Genomic DNA, 22,624 nt, shown 5'->3' with positions numbered 1-22,624 from the left:
TCCGTGTGCTGTGGGTGGTCTCCGTGTGTGATGTGGATGGTCTCTCTCTCTGTGCTGTGGATGGTCTCTCTCTGTGTGCTGTGGATGGTCTCTCTCTGTGCTGTGGATGGTCTCTCTCTGTGTGCTGTGGATGGTCTCTCTCTGTGCTGTGGATGGTCTCTCTCTGTGCTGTGGATGGTCTCTCTCTGTGTGCTGTGGATGGTCTCTGTGTGCTGTGGGTGGTCTCTCTCTGTGTGCTGTGGATGGTCTCTGTGTGCTGTGGGTGGTCTCTCTCTGTGTGCTGTGGATGGTCTCTCTCTGTGTGCTGTGGATGGTCTCTCTCTGTGTGCTGTGGATGGTCTCTCTCTGTGCTGTGGATGGTCTCTCTATGTGTGCTGTGGATGGTCTCTCTATGTGTGCTGTGGATGGTCTCTCTCTCTGTGCTGTGGATGGTCTCTCTGTGCTGTGGATGGTCTCTCTGTGCTGTGGATGGTCTCTCTATGCTGTGGGTGGTCTCTCTGTGCTGTGGGTGGTCTCCGTGTGTGATGTGGATGGTCTCTCTCTGTGTGCTGTGGGTGGTCTCCGTGTGTGATGTGGATGGTCTCTCTCCGTGTGCTGTGGGTGGTCTCCGTGTGTGATGTGGATGGTCTCTCTCTCTGTGCTGTGGATGGTCTCTGTGTGATGTGGATGGTCTGTGTGCTGTGGATGGTCTCTCTCTGTGTGCTGTGGATGGTCTCTCTCTGTGCTGTGGATGGTCTCTCTCTGTGTGCTGTGGGTGGTCTCTGTGTGCTGTGGGTGGTCTCTCTCTGTGTGCTGTGGATGGTCTCTGTGTGCTGTGGGTGGTCTCTCTCTGTGTGCTGTGGATGGTCTCTCTCTGTGTGCTGTGGATGGTCTCTCTCTGTGCTGTGGATGGTCTCTGTGTGCTGTGGGTGGTCTCTCTCTGTGTGCTGTGGATGGTCTCTCTCTGTGTGCTGTGGATGGTCTCTCTCTGTGTGCTGTGGATGGTCTCTCTCTGTGTGCTGTGGATGGTCTCTGTGTGCTGTGGATGGTCTCTGTGTGCTGTGGATGGTCTCTGTGTGCTGTGGATGGTCTCTGTATGCTGTGGGTGGTCTCTCTCTGTGTGCTGTGGATGGTCTCTCTCTGTGTGCTGTGGATGGTCTCTCTCTGTGCTGTGGATGGTCTCTCTCTGTGCTGTGGATGGTCTCTCTCTGTGCTGTGGATGGTCTCTCTCTGTGCTGTGGATGGTCTCTGTGTGCTGTGGATGGTCTCTCTCTGTGCTGTGGATGGTCTCTCTCTGTGCTGTGGATGGTCTCTCTCTGTGCTGTGGATGGTCTCTGTGTGCTGTGGATGGTCTCTCTATGTGTGCTGTGGATGGTCTCTCTCTCTGTGCTGTGGATGGTCTCTCTCTCTGTGCTGTGGATGGTCTCTCTCTCTGTGCTGTGGATGGTCTCTGTGTGCTGTGGATGGTCTCTCTATGTGTGCTGTGGATGGTCTCTCTATGTGTGCTGTGGATGGTCTCTCTCTCTGTGCTGTGGATGGTCTCTCTGTGCTGTGGATGGTCTCTCTGTGCTGTGGATGGTCTCTCTGTGCTGTGGGTGGTCTCTCTGTGCTGTGGGTGGTCTCCGTGTGTGATGTGGATGGTCTCTCTCTGTGTGCTGTGGGTGGTCTCCGTGTGTGATGTGGATGGTCTCTCTCCGTGTGCTGTGGGTGGTCTCCGTGTGTGATGTGGATGGTCTCTCTCTCTGTGCTGTGGATGGTCTCTGTGTGATGTGGATGGTCTGTGTGCTGTGGATGGTCTCTCTCTGTGTGCTGTGGATGGTCTCTCTCTGTGCTGTGGATGGTCTCTCTCTGTGCTGTGGATGGTCTCTCTCTGTGTGCTGTGGGTGGTCTCTGTGTGCTGTGGGTGGTCTCTCTCTGTGTGCTGTGGATGGTCTCTGTGTGCTGTGGGTGGTCTCTCTCTGTGTGCTGTGGATGGTCTCTCTCTGTGTGCTGTGGATGGTCTCTCTCTGTGCTGTGGATGGTCTCTGTGTGCTGTGGGTGGTCTCTCTCTGTGTGCTGTGGATGGTCTCTCTCTGTGTGCTGTGGATGGTCTCTCTCTGTGTGCTGTGGATGGTCTCTCTCTGTGTGCTGTGGATGGTCTCTGTGTGCTGTGGATGGTCTCTGTGTGCTGTGGATGGTCTCTGTATGCTGTGGGTGGTCTCTCTCTGTGTGCTGTGGATGGTCTCTCTCTGTGTGCTGTGGATGGTCTCTCTCTGTGCTGTGGATGGTCTCTCTCTGTGCTGTGGATGGTCTCTCTCTGTGCTGTGGATGGTCTCTCTCTGTGCTGTGGATGGTCTCTCTCTGTGCTGTGGATGGTCTCTCTGTGCTGTGGATGGTCTCTGTGTGCTGTGGATGGTCTCTGTGTGCTGTGGATGGTCTCTCTATGTGTGCTGTGGATGGTCTCTCTCTCTGTGCTGTGGATGGTCTCTCTCTCTGTGCTGTGGATGGTCTCTCTCTCTGTGCTGTGGATGGTCTCTGTGTGCTGTGGATGGTCTCTCTCTGTGTGATGTGGGTGGTCTCCGTGTGTGCTGTGGATGGTCTCCGTGTGTGCTGTGGATGGTCTCCGTGTGTGCTGTGGATGGTCTCCGTGTGTGCTGTGGATGGTCTCTCTCTGTGTGCTGTGGATGGTCTCTCTCTGTGCTGTGGATGGTCTCTCTCTGTGCTGTGGATGGTCTCTCTCTGTGCTGTGGATGGTCTCCGTGTGTGCTGTGGATGGTCTCCGTGTGTGCTGTGGATGGTCTCCGTGTGTGCTGTGGATGGTCTCTCTCTGTGTGCTGTGGATGGTCTCTCTCTGTGTGCTGTGGATGGTCTCTCTCTGTGTGCTGTGGATGGTCTCTGTGTGTGCTGTGGATGGTCTCTCTGTGTGCTGTGGATGGTCTCTCTGTGTGCTGTGCATGGTCTCTGTGTGCTGTCCATGGTCTCTGTGTGTGCTGTGCCTGTGGGTTCAAAAGAGGTCTACAAAATGCCCATTGGTGATCCAATCAGCAGAGGTGCCCATTGTCATATGGACAATATTGAACTCTACGGACTAAGACTGGGGGGCCATTAAAGGTCATGTGCGTGGAAAGGCCGGCCGCCCAACTCTTGGGCCAATATAGAATATGTAAATGATACTTATGAAAAGTAAACCTGTGCTTGGAACAATGCACACAACCACTTGATGAAATGAACATCAGAAGCCCCCCTTCTTGTCACAGTTCCCCCATTACATCAGAAGCCCCCCTTCATGTCTGAGCCCCCTCTTTATGTCAGATTCTCCGTGTCTTATCGGAATTCTCTATATACATCACAAGCCTCCCTATACATGAGAATCCCCCATTAAATCAAATTCCCCCATTGATGGATTCTCTTCATCCTAGAGTCCTCTCATCATGTCAGAGGCCCTCAGCACACAGTCTCCCCAACACAGAGCCCCCCACCCACCAAAACACAGTTCTCACCAATACAGAGCCCCCTAATCACACAGTCTCTCTCCACTGCAGAGTCTTACCTTTTGGCTCCAGCAGCATGGAGGGTGGAGGAAAGCGGAGCAGGTCTGGAGGAGGTAGCCTTCCTCTCTTGAATGTTGGGACAGGCCTGCATGCCACCTGCCCTGGGTCAGCATCATGTGTTGCCATGGTGTGGGTGGGATAACTACCAAAAGCCCACCAACGAATGACACCGATTGTGGCTAGAGCATTCATTCCCAACCAGGGTTTCGTGAAACCCTAGGGTTACTTCAGAGGCTGTCAATGGGTTCCTTGAGTTGTGGCTGACTGATCTCACATTTGATGGCCCCTGCAAAGTTCCAAAACCAATGCCAACTGGCCAAGCCAATATTATGACCACCACTGTAAAGGTTGCATTGTTCCTACTAATTACTAATGTAGGGGAACTTTTTGCCATTAACCCTCTGTGAATTGGTTTTACTAAGGGTTCACCAAGACCTGAAAATTATTTTAAGGGTTACTCAGGGGTAAATTGGTTGAGAAAGGCTGCTCTAGAGCATCATTGGTTGTTATGGTGCCGGAGGTTGGCACAGACACACACCATGGAAACTCACAATGCTAACCAAGGGCAGTCCTGTGCTCGTGGCACACCCAGGGAGCACAAACAGCACCCCTGTTGAAAAAAACATTGCCCTAAAGCATAATTGGTTGTCATGGTGCTGGAGGCTGGCCAGTCTGCACCATGGCACCTACTGATGTTAATCCAGGAAAAACTGGGACCCGCGCTCACTGATCTGAATTGCGTCCTTACATTTATTAAAAGTGATTTGTTATAGATGTAAAGAAATGCCCGTAGCGAAATAAAGAAGAAATAGCGCAGGGCATACATGACTAGGCCCAGAGTGGGGGAAGGAAGAGCAGAAAGGGTTAAGGTAGCTCCAGGGGAATTTGTTATTGTTAGTGGGGGGTAGCTGATTGGTAGAGGTTGGTGTAGGTGGGGTTTTGCTGCACCTTAGGGTGGGAGGTTCTGTGAGGGGGCGTCAGTTAGCTGGACGGCAAGAGTGTGAGCTTCCCTCCCGCCCTCCCTGTTTGGGTGAGTTTTGGGTCCCTCCAGGTAGAGGGGGGATTATGTTGGTTCATGGGCGGTTGTTGGTCTTTGGAGGCAGTTCTCATCTTGGAAGGTAAAACAATGGTGTGGGACCCATCCGTGGTATGGGATGCCCAGGGACATTCCCAGTTAACCAAGGTTTAACTGGAAGGTGGTGGTGCTGCACTGCGGACGGTATGGTTGTCTCCGAGCTGGTTGGTTGCGGCTGGAGGCCTAGTGTATATGGTTGTCCGCAGGTCATTTCGGATCGCTTTGGGGTGCCTTCGAAGACCAACAACAATTCTTTGGGTTTCTGTTATAAGGAATGGTTGGTGTATTGTAACTTGAGTTGTTAATAAAAGGCCATGTTGGCCATTTACTCCAAAATTGGTGTTATGTCTTTTGTTAGTATAATTGGTTAAGGGGAAGGGAGTTGGTGCGGAACGGTAATGGTGGTAATGGGGAAGTGGACGAGCCTATCTCTGGTGCAATAGTCATGCTTCTTGGCGTTACAAACGACCCTCAGCCTCTCCAACAGCCGTTCTGCACGTACGCAGCCAACCGGTAAAATACTCGACTGCTTGAAGTGTGCAGCTGGTGGGGTTTGTGGTGAGTTTGAACTTTGTTTTTACATGAACTCAATTACGTTTCCTCCTGTTGGAGTGGAAATAATGACACATCACACACGGGGAAATGTATCTGAATGTAAAATATACAGCCAACGTTTGTGGACACCTGACTATCACATCCACAGTATATACGCTTGTTGGACATTACATTCCAAAACAATGGTCCTTCTATTGAAGGTACCCCCTCCCCTTTGGAACTATCCCATCCTCCACTCCTCTGGAAATACTTTCCACAATTGTGTCTGTAGGAATGTGTGTCCATTCAGCTGAAGGAACATTGTTAGGCCAGGTACTGATGTTCGACAGAAGGACCTGGCTCACTATCTGACATCCCAAATGTGTTCGGTAGGGTTGAGGTCAGGGCTCTGTGAAAGGCATTAGAGTTCCACCAAACTGGACAAGCCAGATCTTTTATTGTAATTTGACCACCAAAGTGTTCTCCCTGTTGTGTGCCAACCTGGACTTAACCCATTGTCCGCCAGAGTTCCGCCTTCCTGCTGTGTGCCAATCTGGACTTAACCCATTGTCCGCCAGAGTTCCGCCTTCCTGCTGTGTGCCAATCTGGACTTAACCCATTGCCTGCCAGAGTTCCGCCTCCCTGTTCTGTGCCAATCTGGACTTAACCCATTGCCAGCTAGAGTTCCGCCTCCCTGTTGTGTGCCAACCTGGACTTAACCCATTGTCTGCCAGAGTTCCGCCTTCCTGCTGTGTGCCAAACTGGACTTAACCCATTGTCCGCCAGAGTTCCGCCTTCCTGCTGTGTGCCAAACTGGACTTAACCCATTGTCCGCCAGAGTTCCGCCTTCCTGCTGTGTGCCAAACTGGACTTAACCCATTGCCAGCTAGAGTTCTGCCTCCCTGTTGTGTGCCAATCTGAACTTAACCCATTGCCCGCCAGAGTTCTGCCTCCCTGCTGTGTGCCAATCTGGACTTAACCCATTGCCAGCTAGAGTTCTGCCTCCCTGTTGTGTGCCAATCTGGACTTAACCCATTGTCCACCAGAGTTCCGCCTCCCTGTTGTGTGCCAATCTGGACTTAACCCATTGCCCGCCAGAGTTCTGCCTCCCTGTTGTGTGCCAATCTGGACTTAACCCATTGTCCACCAGAGTTCCGCCTCCCTGTTGTGTGCCAATCTGGACTTAACCCATTGCCCGCCAGAGTTCTGCTTCCCTGTTGTGTGCCAATCTGGACTTAACCCATTGCCCGCCAGAGTTCTGCTTCCCTGCTGTGTGCCAACCAGGACTTAACCCATTGCCTGCCAGAATTCCGCCTCCCTGCTGTGCAAACCTGGGCTTAAACCATTGCCCGCCACAGTTACGTCTCCCTGTTGTGTGCCAACCTGGACTTAACCCATTGTCCGCCAGAGTTCCGCCTCCCTTCCACAATCACACCACTGCGATTTAAAATCACGTGATTTGTATGCAAGTTCAGGTGCGATTTCTGAAGACTTCATTGCAAGGAATCATTGAAAATCTTCACAAGCAGCAATTCGCAGTGCGATTTCCATTATATTCCATGAATGTGAAATCGCAACAAAACTGCAGAAAAAGTCATGCAAGTCATGCAAAGCACAAATGCTAAGACCCTGACATTCACATTCATTAGATGCAATTTCAGGTGTGATTTCAATTCACAAATCGCAAGGATATGACTGGGGCACTAAGTAATTGGGAACACGTGAGTTGAAGCCAGGGGCGGACTGACAACTCATGGGGCCCCCGGGCAATAGGGGATCATGGGGCCCCTGTGTCCTTGCCCACGCTCAAAAAAGCCTATAAAAAGGTACCAGGGGCATTTCATGGGGCCCCCTACTGACCCCGGGCCCTCATGCAGTGCCCTAGTGCTCGAATGGTCAGTCCGCCCCTGGTTGAAGCATAAGTACCATATAAATATTTTGCAACCCAGTAATTTGTGTTTCTGTGAACAGTTTTGGTCTGTTTTGAAGCAGGAAAACCACCTCGACCCCTCGAATGGAAGTGCGCTGCAAGCTGCGCCCTCTGAGTATTATGAGCCAGGGCTGCCGATTGTATCCGGGCCCCCAAGGCCTCCAACTCAAAGGGCATTTGCCGGTACTTGACCATGAAGCTGTGTATGAGGGTGGTTTGACCTTTGTGCAAAAACATGGAAATGTTGTCCAAGTCATCGAGAAGAACTCTATCGGACACATGATATCATATATATTGTATATTTTTTTTTTCTCCCTGCTAAAGGAGCGGATTATACAAACATTAAATAAATAAAACATTAGTCTCGGTTCACACGACTGCGACCTGGAAGTCGCTCAGCTTGCAGTACGACTTTGCCAGGGAACTTGAGTAATACTTTGAAGCAACTTTCCGGGAAGGCCTGGGTCATCTTCCTGTAATGTCAGGTCCAAATCACATCGATATAGATGAGGATCCGACTTGGAGGTGACTTCCATTGAAGTCGATGGGCACAAGTCGGATAGAAATCGCCTTGAAGTAGCTCAGGAACCTTTTCTAAAGTCGGAGCGACTTCAGTGGTGGTAATGAAGACGGCTCTCATTGACTAACATGGGATTTCACAGGTCATAAGACTTTTGGGGGATCCCAAGTCGCCGCAGTATATTTTCTTAGAGAATAGGTACAGGTACTCCCCTTTTCCAAGTCATCCATTGTCTCCGCCCCCTACCCACCCCCGAGCACTGTCCCTTGGTTCCACCCCCTAGTCACCTCCCAGGACCTCCCCTTTCAGAGAAAACAGAGCTAAGCATCATTTTATGGTGCTGAGTAATTTGTAAAGAATGTGTGAATGATAATAAGAAAAGCAGTAAAATAGATTCCCTGCAGCCAGCAACTATAGCCCCCCCCCCAAGCAACAATATACCCCCCCGGCAACAATAGACCCCCCTCATCAACAGCATGTCCCTCCAGTAGACCCACTGCAACAAAATACCCCCTAGCAACGACAGATTCACCCCAGGAAAAGGAGACTCCCAGTAGCATCAATAGATCTCCTGGTAGACCCCCCCCCCCAGAAGCCAGCAACAATACACCCTCCCTAAACTGTAGATCCCTATCACTAACTGACCCTCCCCAGCAACAATAGACCCCTCACTCAACAGTAGATCCCTCATATCACTAACTGACACTCCCCAGCAACAACAGACCCCTCCCTCAACCGTAGATCCCTCATATCACTAACTGACCCTCCCCAGCAACAATAGACCCCCTCCCTCAACCGTAGATCCCTCATATCACTAACTGACCCTCCCCAGCAACAATAGACCCCCTCCCTCAACCGTAGATCCCTCCTATCACTAACTGACCCTCCCCAGCAACAATAGACCCCCTCCCTCAACCGTAGATCCCTCCTATCACTAACTGACCCTCTCCAGCAACAATAGACCCCTCCCTCAACAATACATCCCCCACCAACAACAGATCCCCCAGCATCAATGGACTCTCTAGCACACCCTAGCATCCTTGCCATTACATACATTCAGTGCTAGGAGGTGCCGGAACTGCATTCTCCCCGCGTTCCTGCTGAAAAAAAGTCCCATGAATAGTAGAAAAAACAAAACAAGTCAGAAAATGTCTTCAATGGGGGGGGGCAGCACATACATGAATAAAAACCTCACAAAGATGTTATCTCTTTCTTGCTCTATCCAAAATTTTCACACATTTTCCAAATGAATTCAACTGGAATTCAGCCACGTGACCGCATTGACCAATGAGAAGCACAGCTGGGGCCTCTCCTTCCGTCAAAGTGTCCCGGAAGAAAGAAAAGCTTCTCACAGGTCAGCCGACCAATGGGCGCTTGCCATTGCGAGCTCTGTATTGCAGTGCATGGACCACTACAGCAAGGAGCATCATGGCCAATACATGCTGTGGGGGGGGTCAGAGGGGCGGCCAAAGTATTCGGAGTTGGTTCACCTTTTTGTGAACTCTTTAGACCCCAAATGAAGAGATGGAATCCTGCTGAGTGTGGATACTCTGTGAAGGAAACAAAACGGCCTCTAAGGTCACACATGTGGACGTTTGCGGTAAGGTCCAACTATGAAACAACTGCTTGTTGGCAAACCTGATAGTATCTGAAATCATTGGGAATATGTGAGCTGAAGCAAAAGTACCGTATAAATATTTTGCAACCCAGTAATTTTTGTTTCTGTGAATGGTTTTTGTCTGTTTTGAAGCAGGAAAACCACCTCGACCCCTCGAATGATAGCGCACTGCAAGCTGCGTCCTCTGAGTATTATGATTGTAAGCCAGGGCTGCCAACTTTATCCGGGCCTCCAAGGCGTCCAACTCAAAGTGCATTTGCCCTTGCCAGTACTTGACCATGAAGCTGTGTAGGAGGGTGGTTTGACCTTCGTGAAAACACATGGCAATGTTGTCCAAGTCATCAAGAAGGACTTTATCAGTCACAATCTCCTTCACTTGCTGGTAGGCCGGGCTGTTCCGGGATAACCATGGGTGCTGGTTAGATTCCTCTGCGGTTAGCGGACGGTGCGAGCATGCATCATATTCTCTGAAATCGCCCCAGCTATGCTGCCCAGTAATGTGGTACAGGTAGGACAACCATTTTTGGTGAACCAGTTGCACTTGGTTGCTGGCAGAACAGGTGGAATAGCAGAGATGGTTGGTAAGCTCTGGAATCCATTGAGCAATTTTGGCACAACCAATTTTTCGACTGGCTGCCGTTAGCTTTTTCTGAAAGCCTTTACAATACTCCCATAGGTCGTATTTGTGTGAAATGCTGTGATATCGCTCCTCCATCGTACATTGGAGCTCACGATGTTTGGCCGTGCAGATGGTATCAATGGGGAATCCTTCATCCAGGAGATTATCCAAGCAGTTTGTGTAGGCTAGCTTTTTCAACGCCATGGGTGACTTCTGATTGGTAGAATGCACTATGTGGAGATTAAGGACTTTCTTGGTAGTGGATTCCATGAAGGTGTATGCACAGAACCTGCCACCATTTCCAAAAGTACCACACTGGCTGTCACCTACTAGACAAAGAGGGTGATCTAGGAAGAAGTTCTGGTTCTGCTGCTGTTCCTTATGCCAGTGTAAGTCTATGATGGGAAATAGGTATTTTCTTTGCAAAACCGAGTATCTCTTGGGGGAGACAAATGGAACCCCCATAAAATGGAACATTTCATCCACCTTTTTGATGTTACTGCCACTGAAGAGCACAGCAGCAGTGCCTATAAGGTCCCCCATGCAAGTTCTACCTTTCATGGGCTGACTTTGCCAAAGACAACTAGCGTGGCCATTATGACAATGTCCAATTATGGTGAGCATTGTCCCGCTAATGTGCTTCTCAATCCCGGCAATGGCAGACTGGCATCCACTACTGTGGGCACAAGTTAATTTTTGGAGAAGCTCATCCAGGCATGACTCAAAGACTAAAAACTTTCTCTCGTGTACCAACCGATCTGCATTAAACCTGTCTTTAGAATACATGTCGGAGGCTTGGTTTAGTCCATCGTCTGACAAACTAATGGAATCATCGTTATGGAGGCCTATCAAAGGTTGTAAATCATTATTGGCACTAATTGACTTAGCAGGAGTTGACCCCTTTTCGTAGACATGGTCATGTCCCATTTTCCATGACTCAGCCTCAAAATGGTGTCCAAGTATGGGTTCGGTATTTGTACTGGCATCCACCATTTCAACAAGACTATTTGTTGGTTCATCCAACTTCCACATGCTGGTAATGGTGCTGGCATGTTTCCGACCCATCTTTGGATCGGTGTTTACTTTTTTGCTTTTCACTCCGTGAAAGGGATTGGTGCGTGTGCCGGCGTCTCGTGATTTGTAGTACATGTCTGTGCGAGTGCTCACATCCTTACATTCCACAGTAGCTGATATACCTTTATCTTCTTGGATAGTCCAGTTGTAGGCCCTGAGAAGAGTATCATAGTCTTGGGTAGAGGCGCCGGTCTTAAACCTCTTTGGCGGCGGGGGTGCAGCCTCATCCTCAGAGTCAGGCTCTCTATACTTTGAGAAGAGACTCGGGACAGCCTCAGTCCGAAGAATGCTTCTGCATCCCTGGGTGATATAGCTTTCCGAAGTGAAGTGGTCTGAGCAGATTAGGAAGGTGTCTGTTTTTTTGGCTTCCAGGATCCTCTGAGCAAAGGCATCCAAATTCCCAAAGTTCTGTCCTATCTGCAGTAGCCAGTGCTTTATCTTCTGGAGGTTGTGAGGGAAGACGTGCATCGTGACACCTCGGGACGCAAACGTGCGTGTCGTGTTCTTACAGTTTGCTACGATGCACTTCGGCATGGTGCCTCCCTACAGCAGATAAGAGATTTGGGTGTAGTTAATTCGACTTTATAACATACGACTACGTAACAGAAAAAGGTTGACACTTATTTCAAAGGTTACTAAATGGCAGTTGGTGCTGGAATTCTGGATGGCTGGTAAATGTTCCAGCTAGAAGACAAGCCTTATGGCAGTTGAACTGTGCCAACCCGGCCAACCCGTCCTACCATCTTGTGAGCAGACCATACACTATACCAGTGGTCCTGAAAATGTGGCCTTTTGCTTGCCTTTATCCAGCCCTTGAGGCATTAATCCTGTCACTGACACCAACAATTGGGCACTACTCCTTCCACTGGGAAAAAAAATGGGGCACTTTTCCCCCCTACTGACACCAACTATTGGGCTCTACTGCTTCCGCTGAGAAAAAAAATGGGGCACTTTTCCCCCCCACTGACACCAACTATTGGGTTCTACTCCTTCCACTGGGAAACAAAATGGGGCACTATTCCTCCCCACTGACACCAACTATTGGGCTCTACTCCTTCCACTGGGAAACAAAATGGGGCACTATTCCTCCCCACTGACACCAACTATTGGGCTCTACTCCTTCCACTGAGAAAAAAAATGGGGCACTTTCCCCCCCCCACTGACACCAACTATTGGGCTCTACTACTTCCACTGAGAAAAAAAATGGGGCACTTTTCCCCCCCACTGACACCAACTATTGGGCTCTACTCCTTCCACTGAGAAAAAAAATGGGGCACTTTTCCCCCCCACTGACACCAACTATCGGGCTCTACTCCTTCCACTGAGAAAAAAAAATGGGGCACTTTTCCCCCCTACTGACACCAACTATTGGGCTCTACTACTTCCACTGAGAAAAACAATGGGGCACTTTTCCCCCCCACTGACACCAACTATTGGGCTCTACTACTTCCACTGAGAAAAACAATGGGGCACTTTCCCCCCCCCACTGACACCAACCATTGGGCTCTACTCCTTCAACTGAGAAAAAAAATGGGCCACTTTTCCCCCCCACTGACACCAACTATTGGGCTCTACTCCTTCCGCTGAGAAAAAAAATGGGGCAACATACCCCCCCTCCCCCCCCCCACTGACACCAACTATTTTTATATCAAAGATCGGGGCATTTTTTTACTCCGATTGGGAACAGTCTGGCCCCTCTAAAGTCTGAAGGACAGTAAACTGGCCCTTTCTTTTAGAACGTTTGGAGACCCCTGAGCTATGCAATCTGGTTGAATAGACTTCTTAAAGCGGAGTTCCTCTCACCTGTCAAAAAATAAAAGTCAGCAGCTACAAAAACTGTACAAAAACTGTAGCTGCTGACTTTTAAAAAACAGCCACTTATCTATCCCTCAGTCCCGCGGTGTGTCCCCCGCAGCTCGTTTCACCGGCCGTCCTGTATTCCAGGAGGCCGGCATCTTCAGTGTGGGCACCTGGCTGTGATAGCTAACGGCTTCACAGCCGGGTACCCACTGCACATGCGCGAGACATGCTGCGCTTCATGAATGGTCCTGTAGTCTTCTGGGACCTGTCACGTGTCCCAAAAGACTACAGGGAGGGAGGGGGGGGAGAACACTTTCCGTTTCTGATCGCCTAGGCCAGGGGTAGGCAACCTGCGGTTCTCTAGCTGCTGTGGAACTACATTTCCCATGAGACATTGAAAAATTGACAGTTACAGCTATGACTTGCAGAGGCATGATGGAACTTGTAGTCCTGCAACAGCTGGAGAGCCACAGATTGCCTACCCCTGGCCTAGGCGATCGGCCCGGAGGTGGGAGCGGGTACCTGTCAAATTCGGGTACCTGATCCTCCCCCGCCCCCCAAAGGTGCCAATCCTTAATGGGGAGAGGGGGAGCAGTCCTTAAAGTGGAACTTCCCCTTTTGGGTGGAGCTCTGCTTTAAGATGTATTACAGGAGCCTACCAGACACATTCCAATGGATTTGATTGTTTAGCCAAGACCTCAGCTACATCATTTTGGTCGATCTAATAGAGATTGAATGAGATTGCATATCCAGAATTCAGCTGTCACTCCTGGTCCAATGAGCTGCGAGCAGGAAATTCTCCACCCTAAAGCGAATGCTGGGGACATCATTGACCTATTATGGCCACATAGTTATGTTCAGGGGCGCATTGGCCGCGAGGCAAACAGTTTGCCTAGGGCGCATTTATCAGGGAGATGGAGCTGCCCCCCGGCAGAGGTGACACATTGGCAGCCGGTGGTCAGGGAGCAGTGGAGGCAGAGGAACAGCAGGATGCTTGCCAAATACGTGGGGGGGTCACATTAAGAATGAATGGCACTGGCACACGTCTGCAGAAGGCAGCAGTCCAAGGAGATGAGTGCTTTTCACAATGAAGTGGTGAGAACCGGCCCAGATTCTTAATGGCACCCCCATGCATCTGGCGAACATGGGTGCGTCTGCAGTCACCAAAATACATGGTACCCAGTACTGTCTGCACACATTCTGATTGGGGGGTTCACTAGCCTTCAGCCATCCATCCATCCATCCATCCATCCATCCAAGGAAGATCATCGATGCGCGATCAGACACAGGACAGGAATGTTACAGACAGCAGACAACTCTACATACACTGATACATTGTACAGGGAAGGATACAGATTGATACATTGTAATACATTGTACAGGCAGGTAATACATTGTACAGGTAGGGATCTCCTGATACATTGTACAGGCAGGGCTCTATATTGATACATTGTACAGGTAGGGATCTCCTGATACATTGTACAGGCAGGGCTCTATATTGATACATTGTACAGGGAAGGATACAGATTGATACATTGTAATACATTGTACAGACAGGTAATACATTGTACAGGTAGGGATCTCCTGATACATTGTAATACATTGTACAGGCAGGGATCTATATTGATACATTGTAATACGTTGTACAGGCGGGGATCTATATTGATACATTGTACAGGCAGGGATCTCCCGATACATTGTAATACATTGTACAGGCAGGAATCTACTGATGCATTGTACAGGCAGGGATCTATATTGATACACTATACAGGCATGGATCTCCTGATACATTGTAATACATTGTACAGGCAGGGATCTATATTGATACATTGTACATGCAGGGATCTATATTGATACATTGTACAGGCAGGAATATATACTGATTCATTGTACAGACAGGGATCTACTGATACATTGTACAGGCAGGGATCTATATTGATACATTGTACAGGCAGGGATCTATATTGATACATTGTACATGCAGGGATCTATACTGATACATTGTACAAGAAGGGATATATACTGATACATTGTACAGGCAGGGATCTATATTGATACATTGTACATGCAGGGATCTATACTGATACATTGTACAGGCAGGGATCTATACTGATACATTGTACAGGCAGGGATCTATACTGATACATTGTACAGGCAGGGATCTATACTGATACATTGTACAGGCAGGGATCTATACTGATACATTGTACAGGCAGGGATCTATACTGATACATTGTACAGGCAGGGATCTATACTGATACATTGTACAGGCAGGGATCTATATTGATACATTGTACAGGCAGGGATATATACTGATACATTGTACAGGCAGGGATCTATATTGATACATTGTACAGGCAGGTATCTATACTGATACATTGTACAGGCAGGGATATATACTGATACATTGTACAGGCAGGGATATATACTGATACATTGTACAGGCAGGGATCTATATTGATACATTGTACAGGCAGGTATCTATATTGATACATTGTACAGGCAGGGATATATACTGATACATTGTACAGGCAGGGATCTATATTGATACATTGTACAGGCAGGTATCTATATTGATACATTGTACAGGCAGGGATATATACTGATACATTGTACAGGCAGGGATATATACTGATACATTGTACAGGCAGGGATATATACTGATACATTGTACAGGCAGGGATCTATATTGATACATTGTACAGGCAGGGATATATACTGATACATTGTACAGGCAGGGATATATACTGATACATTGTACAGGCAGGGATCTATATTGATACATTGTACAGGCAGGGATCTATACTGATACATTGTACAGGCAGGGATCTATATTGATACATTGTACAGGCAGGGATATATACTGATACATTGTACAGGCAGGGATATATACTGATACATTGTACAGGCAGGGATCTATATTGATACATTGTACAGGCAGGGATCTATACTGATACATTGTACAGGCAGGGATCTATATTGATACATTGTACAGGCAGGGATATATACTGATACATTGTACAGGCAGGGATCTATATTGATACATTGTACAGGCAGGGATATATACTGATACATTGTACAGGCAGGGATCTATATTGATACATTGTACAGGCAGTGTGGGGGTCTCACCTGGGCCTCTCCAGCTCTTCCAGCCTTTTCCAAAGAACTCGAGCCCGGAAGTGAGTTCAGCCAGGAAGTCTCACACTGAGACTGCTGGGAGATTCTGGGAAGTGTAGTCCCGACAGAGGCAAAGTCTACAGTACTGAATGAAGGAAGGAACTACAAATGTCTGATTGGCCTTCAGTGAGAAACAAATCTCAGACAACAGCCAATAGGAGTGAAGAGAGCTGTACAATAGTTCCTCTGTTTCTGGTGATCAGCTTCCTGGGTCATATGAAGAGAGGAGGAGGGCTGGGGGGCCAGGCTATGAGATTCCCATCTCCCTGAGACCCTGGAATCAAGTTCAATGGACTTACATAGATCAATATTTAGACAGAAAGGATAAAAAAATCAAAACAAAAAAAAAAACACACACAGACAAAATAAACACACAAAAATGAAACACAATTAAAAAATAAACACACACAAAAACAAAAAAACCCACGAAAAAAAAAAACAAAAAATAACCACAAAATGTAAACATCAAAAACATACAAAAAATAAACACACAAAAAATAAACACACAACCCCCCCCACCACCCCCCAACACACACACTATAAACAAACAAAATATAAACATATAACATGAAACAAAAAATAAACACATAAAAACAAACAGAAAAAAACCCACTAAAAATAAACACAAAATGTAAACATCAAAAACATACAAAAATAAAACACAAAACATAAAGAAAAATTAAACACACAAAATGTAAATGAACAAACTATAAACACAAAAAAATACAAAAAAATAAACTAACAAAATATAAACAAAACTAAAAATAAACACATTAAAAAAGGTCTCTCTGCCACTGTACTCCGGCAAGCGATTAATGACCAGTGGGGGAGGGGACAACTCAATATAATGACCAGTGGGGGAGGGGACAACTCAATATTAATGACCAGTGGGGGAGGGGACAACTCAATATTAATGGCCATGGGGGAGGGGACAACTCAATATAAATTGCCATAGGGGAGGGCAAAACAGAATATTAATGGAAATGGTTTTGGAATGGGATGTCCAACAGGTTTTTATACTGTAGTCGTGACAGTCAACAAACGTTTGGCCATATATTGAGGATCTACACACTGTTGTTGGGCTCATCTGAAGGCCACACCAAGTTTGGAGGTCTTTAGCTATTGACTCTGCAGACAGTTGGTGACTTCTGCGCACTGTGCGCTTCAGCATGCGCTGACCCCGCCCTGTCATGTGACGTGGCCTACCACTTGGTGGCTGAGTGGCTGTTGTTCCCAGTGGCTTCCACTTTGTTATAATCCCACTAATAGTTGAGCGTGGAATATTTAGTAGCCAGGAAATGTCACGGATGGACTTATTGCCCAGGTGGCCACCTATCACGGGACCACGCTTGGAGTCACTGAGCTCCTGAGAGCCACCCATTCTTTCACCAATGTTTGTATACACCTGTGTCCATGGAGGGGATTGGAACACTGGAATCACATGATGTGGAGGGGATTGGAACACCGGAATCACATGATATGTAGGGGATTGAAACACCGGAATCACATGATATGGAGGGGATTGGAGCACCTGAATCACATGATATGGAGGGGATTGGAACACCTGAATCACATGATATGGAGGGGATTGGAGCACCTGAATCACATGATATGGAGGGGATTGGAGCACCTGAATCACATGATATGGAGGGGATTGGAACACCTGAATCACATGATATGGAGGGGATTGGAGCACCTGAATCACATGATATGGAGGGGATTGGAACACCCGAATCACATGATATGGAGGGGATTGGAGCACCTGAATCACATGATATGGAGGGGATTGGAACACCCGAATCACATGATATGGAGGGGATTGGAGCACCTGAATCACATGATATGGAGGGGATTGGAGCACCTGAATCACATGATATGGAGGGGATTGGAGCACCTGAATCACATGATATGGAGGGGATTGGAGCACCTGAATCACATGATATGGAGGGGATTGGAGCACCTGAATCACATGATATGGAGGGGATTGGAACACCTGAATCACATGATATGGAGGGGATTGGAACACCTGAATCACATGATATGGAGGGGATTGGAACACCTGAATCACATGACATGGAGTGGATTGGAACACCCGAATCACTTGATACGGAGGGGATTGGAACACCGGAATCACATGATAAGGAGGGGATTGGAGCACCTGAATCACATGATACGGAGGGGATTGGAACACCTGAATCACATGATATGGAGGGGATTGAAGCACCTGAATCACATGATACGGAGGGGATTGGAGCACCTGAATCACATGATATGGAGGGGATTGAAGCACCTGAATCACATGATATGGAGGGGATTGGAGCACCTGAATCACATGATATGGAGGGGATTGAAGCACCTGAATCACATGATATGGAGGGGATTGGAGCACCTGAATCACATGATATGGAGGGGATTGGAACACCTGAATCACATGATTAGGAGGGGGGACACCTGAATCACATGATTGGGAGGGGGGACACCTGAATCACATGATTGGGAGGGGGGACACCTGAATCACATGATTGGGAGGGGGGACACCTGAATCACATGATTGGGAGGGGGGACACCTGAATCACATGATTAGGAGGGGGGACACCTGAATCACATGATTAGGAGGGGGGACACCTGAATCACATGATTGGGAGGGGGGACACCTGAATCACATGATTAGGAGGGGGGACACCTGAATCACATGATTAGGAGGGGGGACACCTGAATCACATGATTAGGAGGGGGGACACCTGAATCACATGATTGGGAGGGTGGGGCCAATACTTTGTATGTTTCCTGATGGTGTCATCATGCGTGTTCATGTATTGGTTGGGGTTTGTCTCGTCCGTTTCCTCTGGGGACGACTAGCAGGACGCACAGCTCGGCTCACGCTGCAAAACACAGAAGTGCATCGACCACAACATGCTGGAGGAACGAACAAAACCAGACAAAGCCGGAAACCTTTATCTGCCAGCGACGCCCACAGCGTACAGAGGCGACCGAACAGCAGATTGTTCACTATAAAGCTGAATGTAGAGACAAAATATTTCAGGACTTTTGAAGCCATAAAGAGAAAAAGTTTTCTTTTCCTTTTTATTTTTTTCAGGAATAGATGGACATTTGTGGAAAAATGTAAAAAATAAAGTCATTGTGGAGCAGTTTTACAACTTAACCCCTCACCTACAGGCACTGCCGCCCCTTCCCCCCCCCCCCCTTCCTGTCCAGGCCAATTTTCAGCTTTCAGCACGGTCACAGTTTGAATGACAATTGCGCGGTCATGCGACACTGGACCCATACATCATTTTTATCATTTTTCTGAGACAGATAGAGCTTTCTTTTGGTGGTATTTTTTGCTAAACAAACTAAAAAAGTCAGAACATTTTGAAATAAAACTTTTTCCTTAGTTTCTGTAATAAAATTTTGTAAATAAGTAATTTTTCTCCTTCACTGATGTGCGCTAATGAGGCTGCCACGATAGGCACTGATAGGCGGCACTGATGGGCATTGATGAGGAGGCACTGGTGGGCATTGCTGGGCATCACTGATGGGCACTGAAAGGCAGCACTCATATATGGCACTGATAGGCAGCACTGACTGGCATTAATAGGCGGCACTGATTGTAACTTCTAGGCGGCACTGATGGGCACTAATAGGCGGCACTGACTGGCACTAATAGGCAGAACTGACTGGAACTGCTAGGTGGCACTGATGGGCACTAATAGGCAGCACTGATGGGCATTGATGAGGAGGCACTGGTGGGCATTGCTGGGCATCACTGATGGGCACTGAAAGGCAGCACTCATATATGGCACTGATAGGCAGCACTGACTGGCATTAATAGGCGGCACTGATTGTAACTTCTAGGCGGCACTGATGGGCACTAATAGGCGGCACTGACTGGCACTGATAGGGAGCACTGACTGGCACTAATAGGCAGAACTGACTGGAACTGCTAGGTGGCACTGATGGGCACTAATAGGCGGCACTGATGGGCATTGATGAGGAGGCACTGGTGGGCATTGCTGGGCATCACTGATGGGCACTGAAAGGCAGCACTCATATATGACACTGATAGGCAGCACTGACTGGCATTAATAGGCGGCACTGATTTTAACTTCTAGGCGGCACTGATAGGCACTGATAGGTGGCAATGGCTGGCACTGATAGGCAGCACTGACTGGAACTGCTAGGCAGCACTGATGGGCACTGATACGCAGCACTGACTGGCACTTATAGGCAACAGTGACTGGCACTGATACGCAGCACTGACTGGCACTTATAGGCAACAGTGACTGGCACTGATAAGCAGCACTGACTGACACTAATAGTTGGCACTGAAAGGCAGATCTGATGGGCACTGATATGTGGCATTGATGGGCACTGACAGGTGGCACTGATGGGGCTACACTGATCATCTGGATACTGATGATCAGTGTACATGTCCCCTCTGAGGAATGCCAGTTACCGGCTCTCTTCTCCTCCCGCACTGTCGGCAGTAGGAGAGGACTGCTGATAACCGGCATTTCCTATTACATGCGATCAGCTGTGATTGGACACATCTGATCACATGATAGCACATGGCACCAGTTGTCTTTTTTTTAGATGTCTATAAGGATGTCTAAGAGGCATTCTTCCCATGACAAACATCGTAGAGGGCCTTCTTCCCGACAAATTATTTTAGAAGGGGGGTTCCCTGAGACATTATTGTAAGGGTTCCCCTGGTTTAAAAAAAAGGTTGAGAATGGCAGCAAAGGAGTTTCACTAGACCCCCCATTGGTCTAATTGCTGCAATCACCTACCTGGTACAGAGAAAACACATGACGCTCCTTTATTAATAGAAGTTGCTTCATGAGAAGTCTGAGCATCCATCCAGGCATCCATCCAGGCATCCATCCAGGCATGGTACAGTCATGGGCAAAAATCTTGCCTCCCCCCCCCCGTATTTCTGTCAGTCACTTCACCCTGAAAATTGTAATTACAAATGTTTCATCATTCTCGTGTTTATTTCTTTTGTTTGTATCGGTGACACAAAAAAGTGGAGAAACAAAAAGCCAAATCTGACCCATTCCACGCAAAACCCCAAAAATGGACTGGACAGCATTATTGGCGCCTTCCATGTAATATTTGGTAGCACACCCCTTGGAAAAAATACCTGAAATTGATGGTTTCCTGTAACCATCAATTAGTTTCTTTCACCTCTCTACTGGAATTTTGGATCGCTCTTCTTTCACCAACTGCTCCGGGTCTCTCAGATTGGAAGGGTTCCTTTTCCCAACTGCTCCAGGTCTCTCAGATTGGATGGGTTCCTTTCCCCAACTGCTCCAGGTCTCTCAGATTGGACGGGTTCCTTTTCCCAACTGCTCCAGGTCTCTCAGATTGGAAGGGTTCCTTTCCCCAACTGCTCCAGGTCTCTCAGATTGGACGGGTTCCTTTTCCCAACTGCTCCAGGTCTCTCAGATTGGACGGGTTCCTTTCCCCAACTGCTCCAGGTGTCTCAGATTGGACGGGTTCCTTTTCCCAACTGCTCCAGGTCTCTCAGATTGGACGGGTTCCTTTCCCCAACTGCTCCAGGTCTCTCAGATTGGACGGGTTCCTTTCCCCAACTGCTCCAGGTCTCTCAGATTGGACGGGTTCCTTTTCCCAACTGCTCCAGGTCTCTCAGATTGGATGGGTTCCTTTCCCCAACTGCTCCAGGTCTCTCAGATTGGACGGGTTCCTTTTCCCAACTGCTCCAGGTCTCTCAGATTGGAAGGGTTCCTTTTCCCAACTGCTTCAGGTCTCTCAGATTGGAAGGGTTCCTTTCCCCAACTGCTCCAGGTCTCTCAGATTGGACGGGTTCCTTTCCCCAACTGCTCCAGGTGTCTCAGATTGGACGGGTTCCTTTTCCCAACTGCTCCAGGTCTCTCAGATTGGACGGGTTCCTTTCCCCAACTGCTCCAGGTCTCTCAGATTGGACGGGTTCCTTTCCCCAACTGCTCCAGGTCTCTCAGATTGGACGGGTTCCTTTTCCCAACTGCTCCAGGTCTCTCAGATTGGATGGGTTCCTTTTCCCAACTGCTCCAGGTCTCTCAGATTGGACGGGTTCCTTTTCCCAACTGCTCCAGGTCTCTCAGATTGGACGGGTTCCTTTTCCCAACTGCTTCAGGTCTCTCAGATTGGACGGGTTCCTTTCCCCAACTGCTCCAGGTCTCTCAGATTGGACGGGTTCCTTTTCCCAACTGCTCCAGGTCTCTCAGATTGGACGGGTTCCTTTTCCCAACTGCTCCAGGTCTGTCAGATTGGACGGGTTCCTTTTCCCAACTGCTCCAGGTCTCTCAGATTGGATGGGTTCCTTTCCCCAACTGCTCCAGGTCTCTCAGATTGGACGGGTTCCTTTTCCCAACTGCTCCAGGTCTCTCAGATTGGAAGGGTTCCTTTTCCCAACTGCTTCAGGTCTCTCAGATTGGAAGGGTTCCTTTCCCCAACTGCTCCGGGTCTCTCAGATTGGAAGGGTTCCTTTCCCCAACTGCTCCGGGTCTCTCAGATTGGAAGGGTTCCTTTCCCCAACTACTCCGGGTCTCTCAGATTGGAAGGTTCCTTTTCCCAACTGCTGTTCTGAGATCTCTCCACAGGAGCTCTATGGGATTGAGATCTGGACTCATTGCTGGTCAGTTCAGTCCTCTCCAGCACTTTGCCTGAAACCATCTCTGGGGTTTTTTTTGACGTGAGCTTTGGGTCATTGTTCTGCTGTACGACCCATGACCGCTGACGGAGACCAAACTTTCTCACACCGGGCCC

The 22,624-nt window shown here is 48.4% G+C and overlaps 1 protein-coding gene across 1 annotated transcript; it reads right to left on the bottom strand.

The window, feature by feature from the left end:
* Positions 1-7,331: 7,331 nt before the first annotated feature.
* On the bottom strand, positions 7,332-15,868 carry LOC149436338 (uncharacterized). Its single transcript, XM_089661707.1, has 2 exons — positions 15,809-15,868; positions 7,332-11,422 (listed from the first exon to the last, which is right to left on the bottom strand). Exon 2 carries the CDS (start codon positions 11,411-11,413, stop codon positions 9,074-9,076), a length of 2,340 nt encoding a protein of 779 aa, XP_089517833.1. The 5' UTR covers positions 11,414-11,422; positions 15,809-15,868; the 3' UTR covers positions 7,332-9,073.
* Positions 15,869-22,624: the final 6,756 nt, after the last annotated feature.

The sequence above is a fragment of the Staurois parvus genome, unplaced genomic scaffold, assembly GCF_062004578.1.
Source record: "Staurois parvus isolate SC_StPar_1 unplaced genomic scaffold, SC_StPar_1.0 ptg001375l, whole genome shotgun sequence".
NCBI lineage: Eukaryota > Metazoa > Chordata > Amphibia > Anura > Ranidae > Staurois > Staurois parvus.
Note: the sequence above shows the minus strand (reverse complement) of the source record. Positions and strands in the feature narration are given on the sequence as shown.

Bases quoted from the DNA above. Each gene is read 5' to 3' on its own strand.
- LOC149436338 (XM_089661707.1), bottom strand. From the start codon at position 11,413: ATGCCGAAGTGCATCGTAGCAAACTGTAAGAACACGACACGCACGTTT.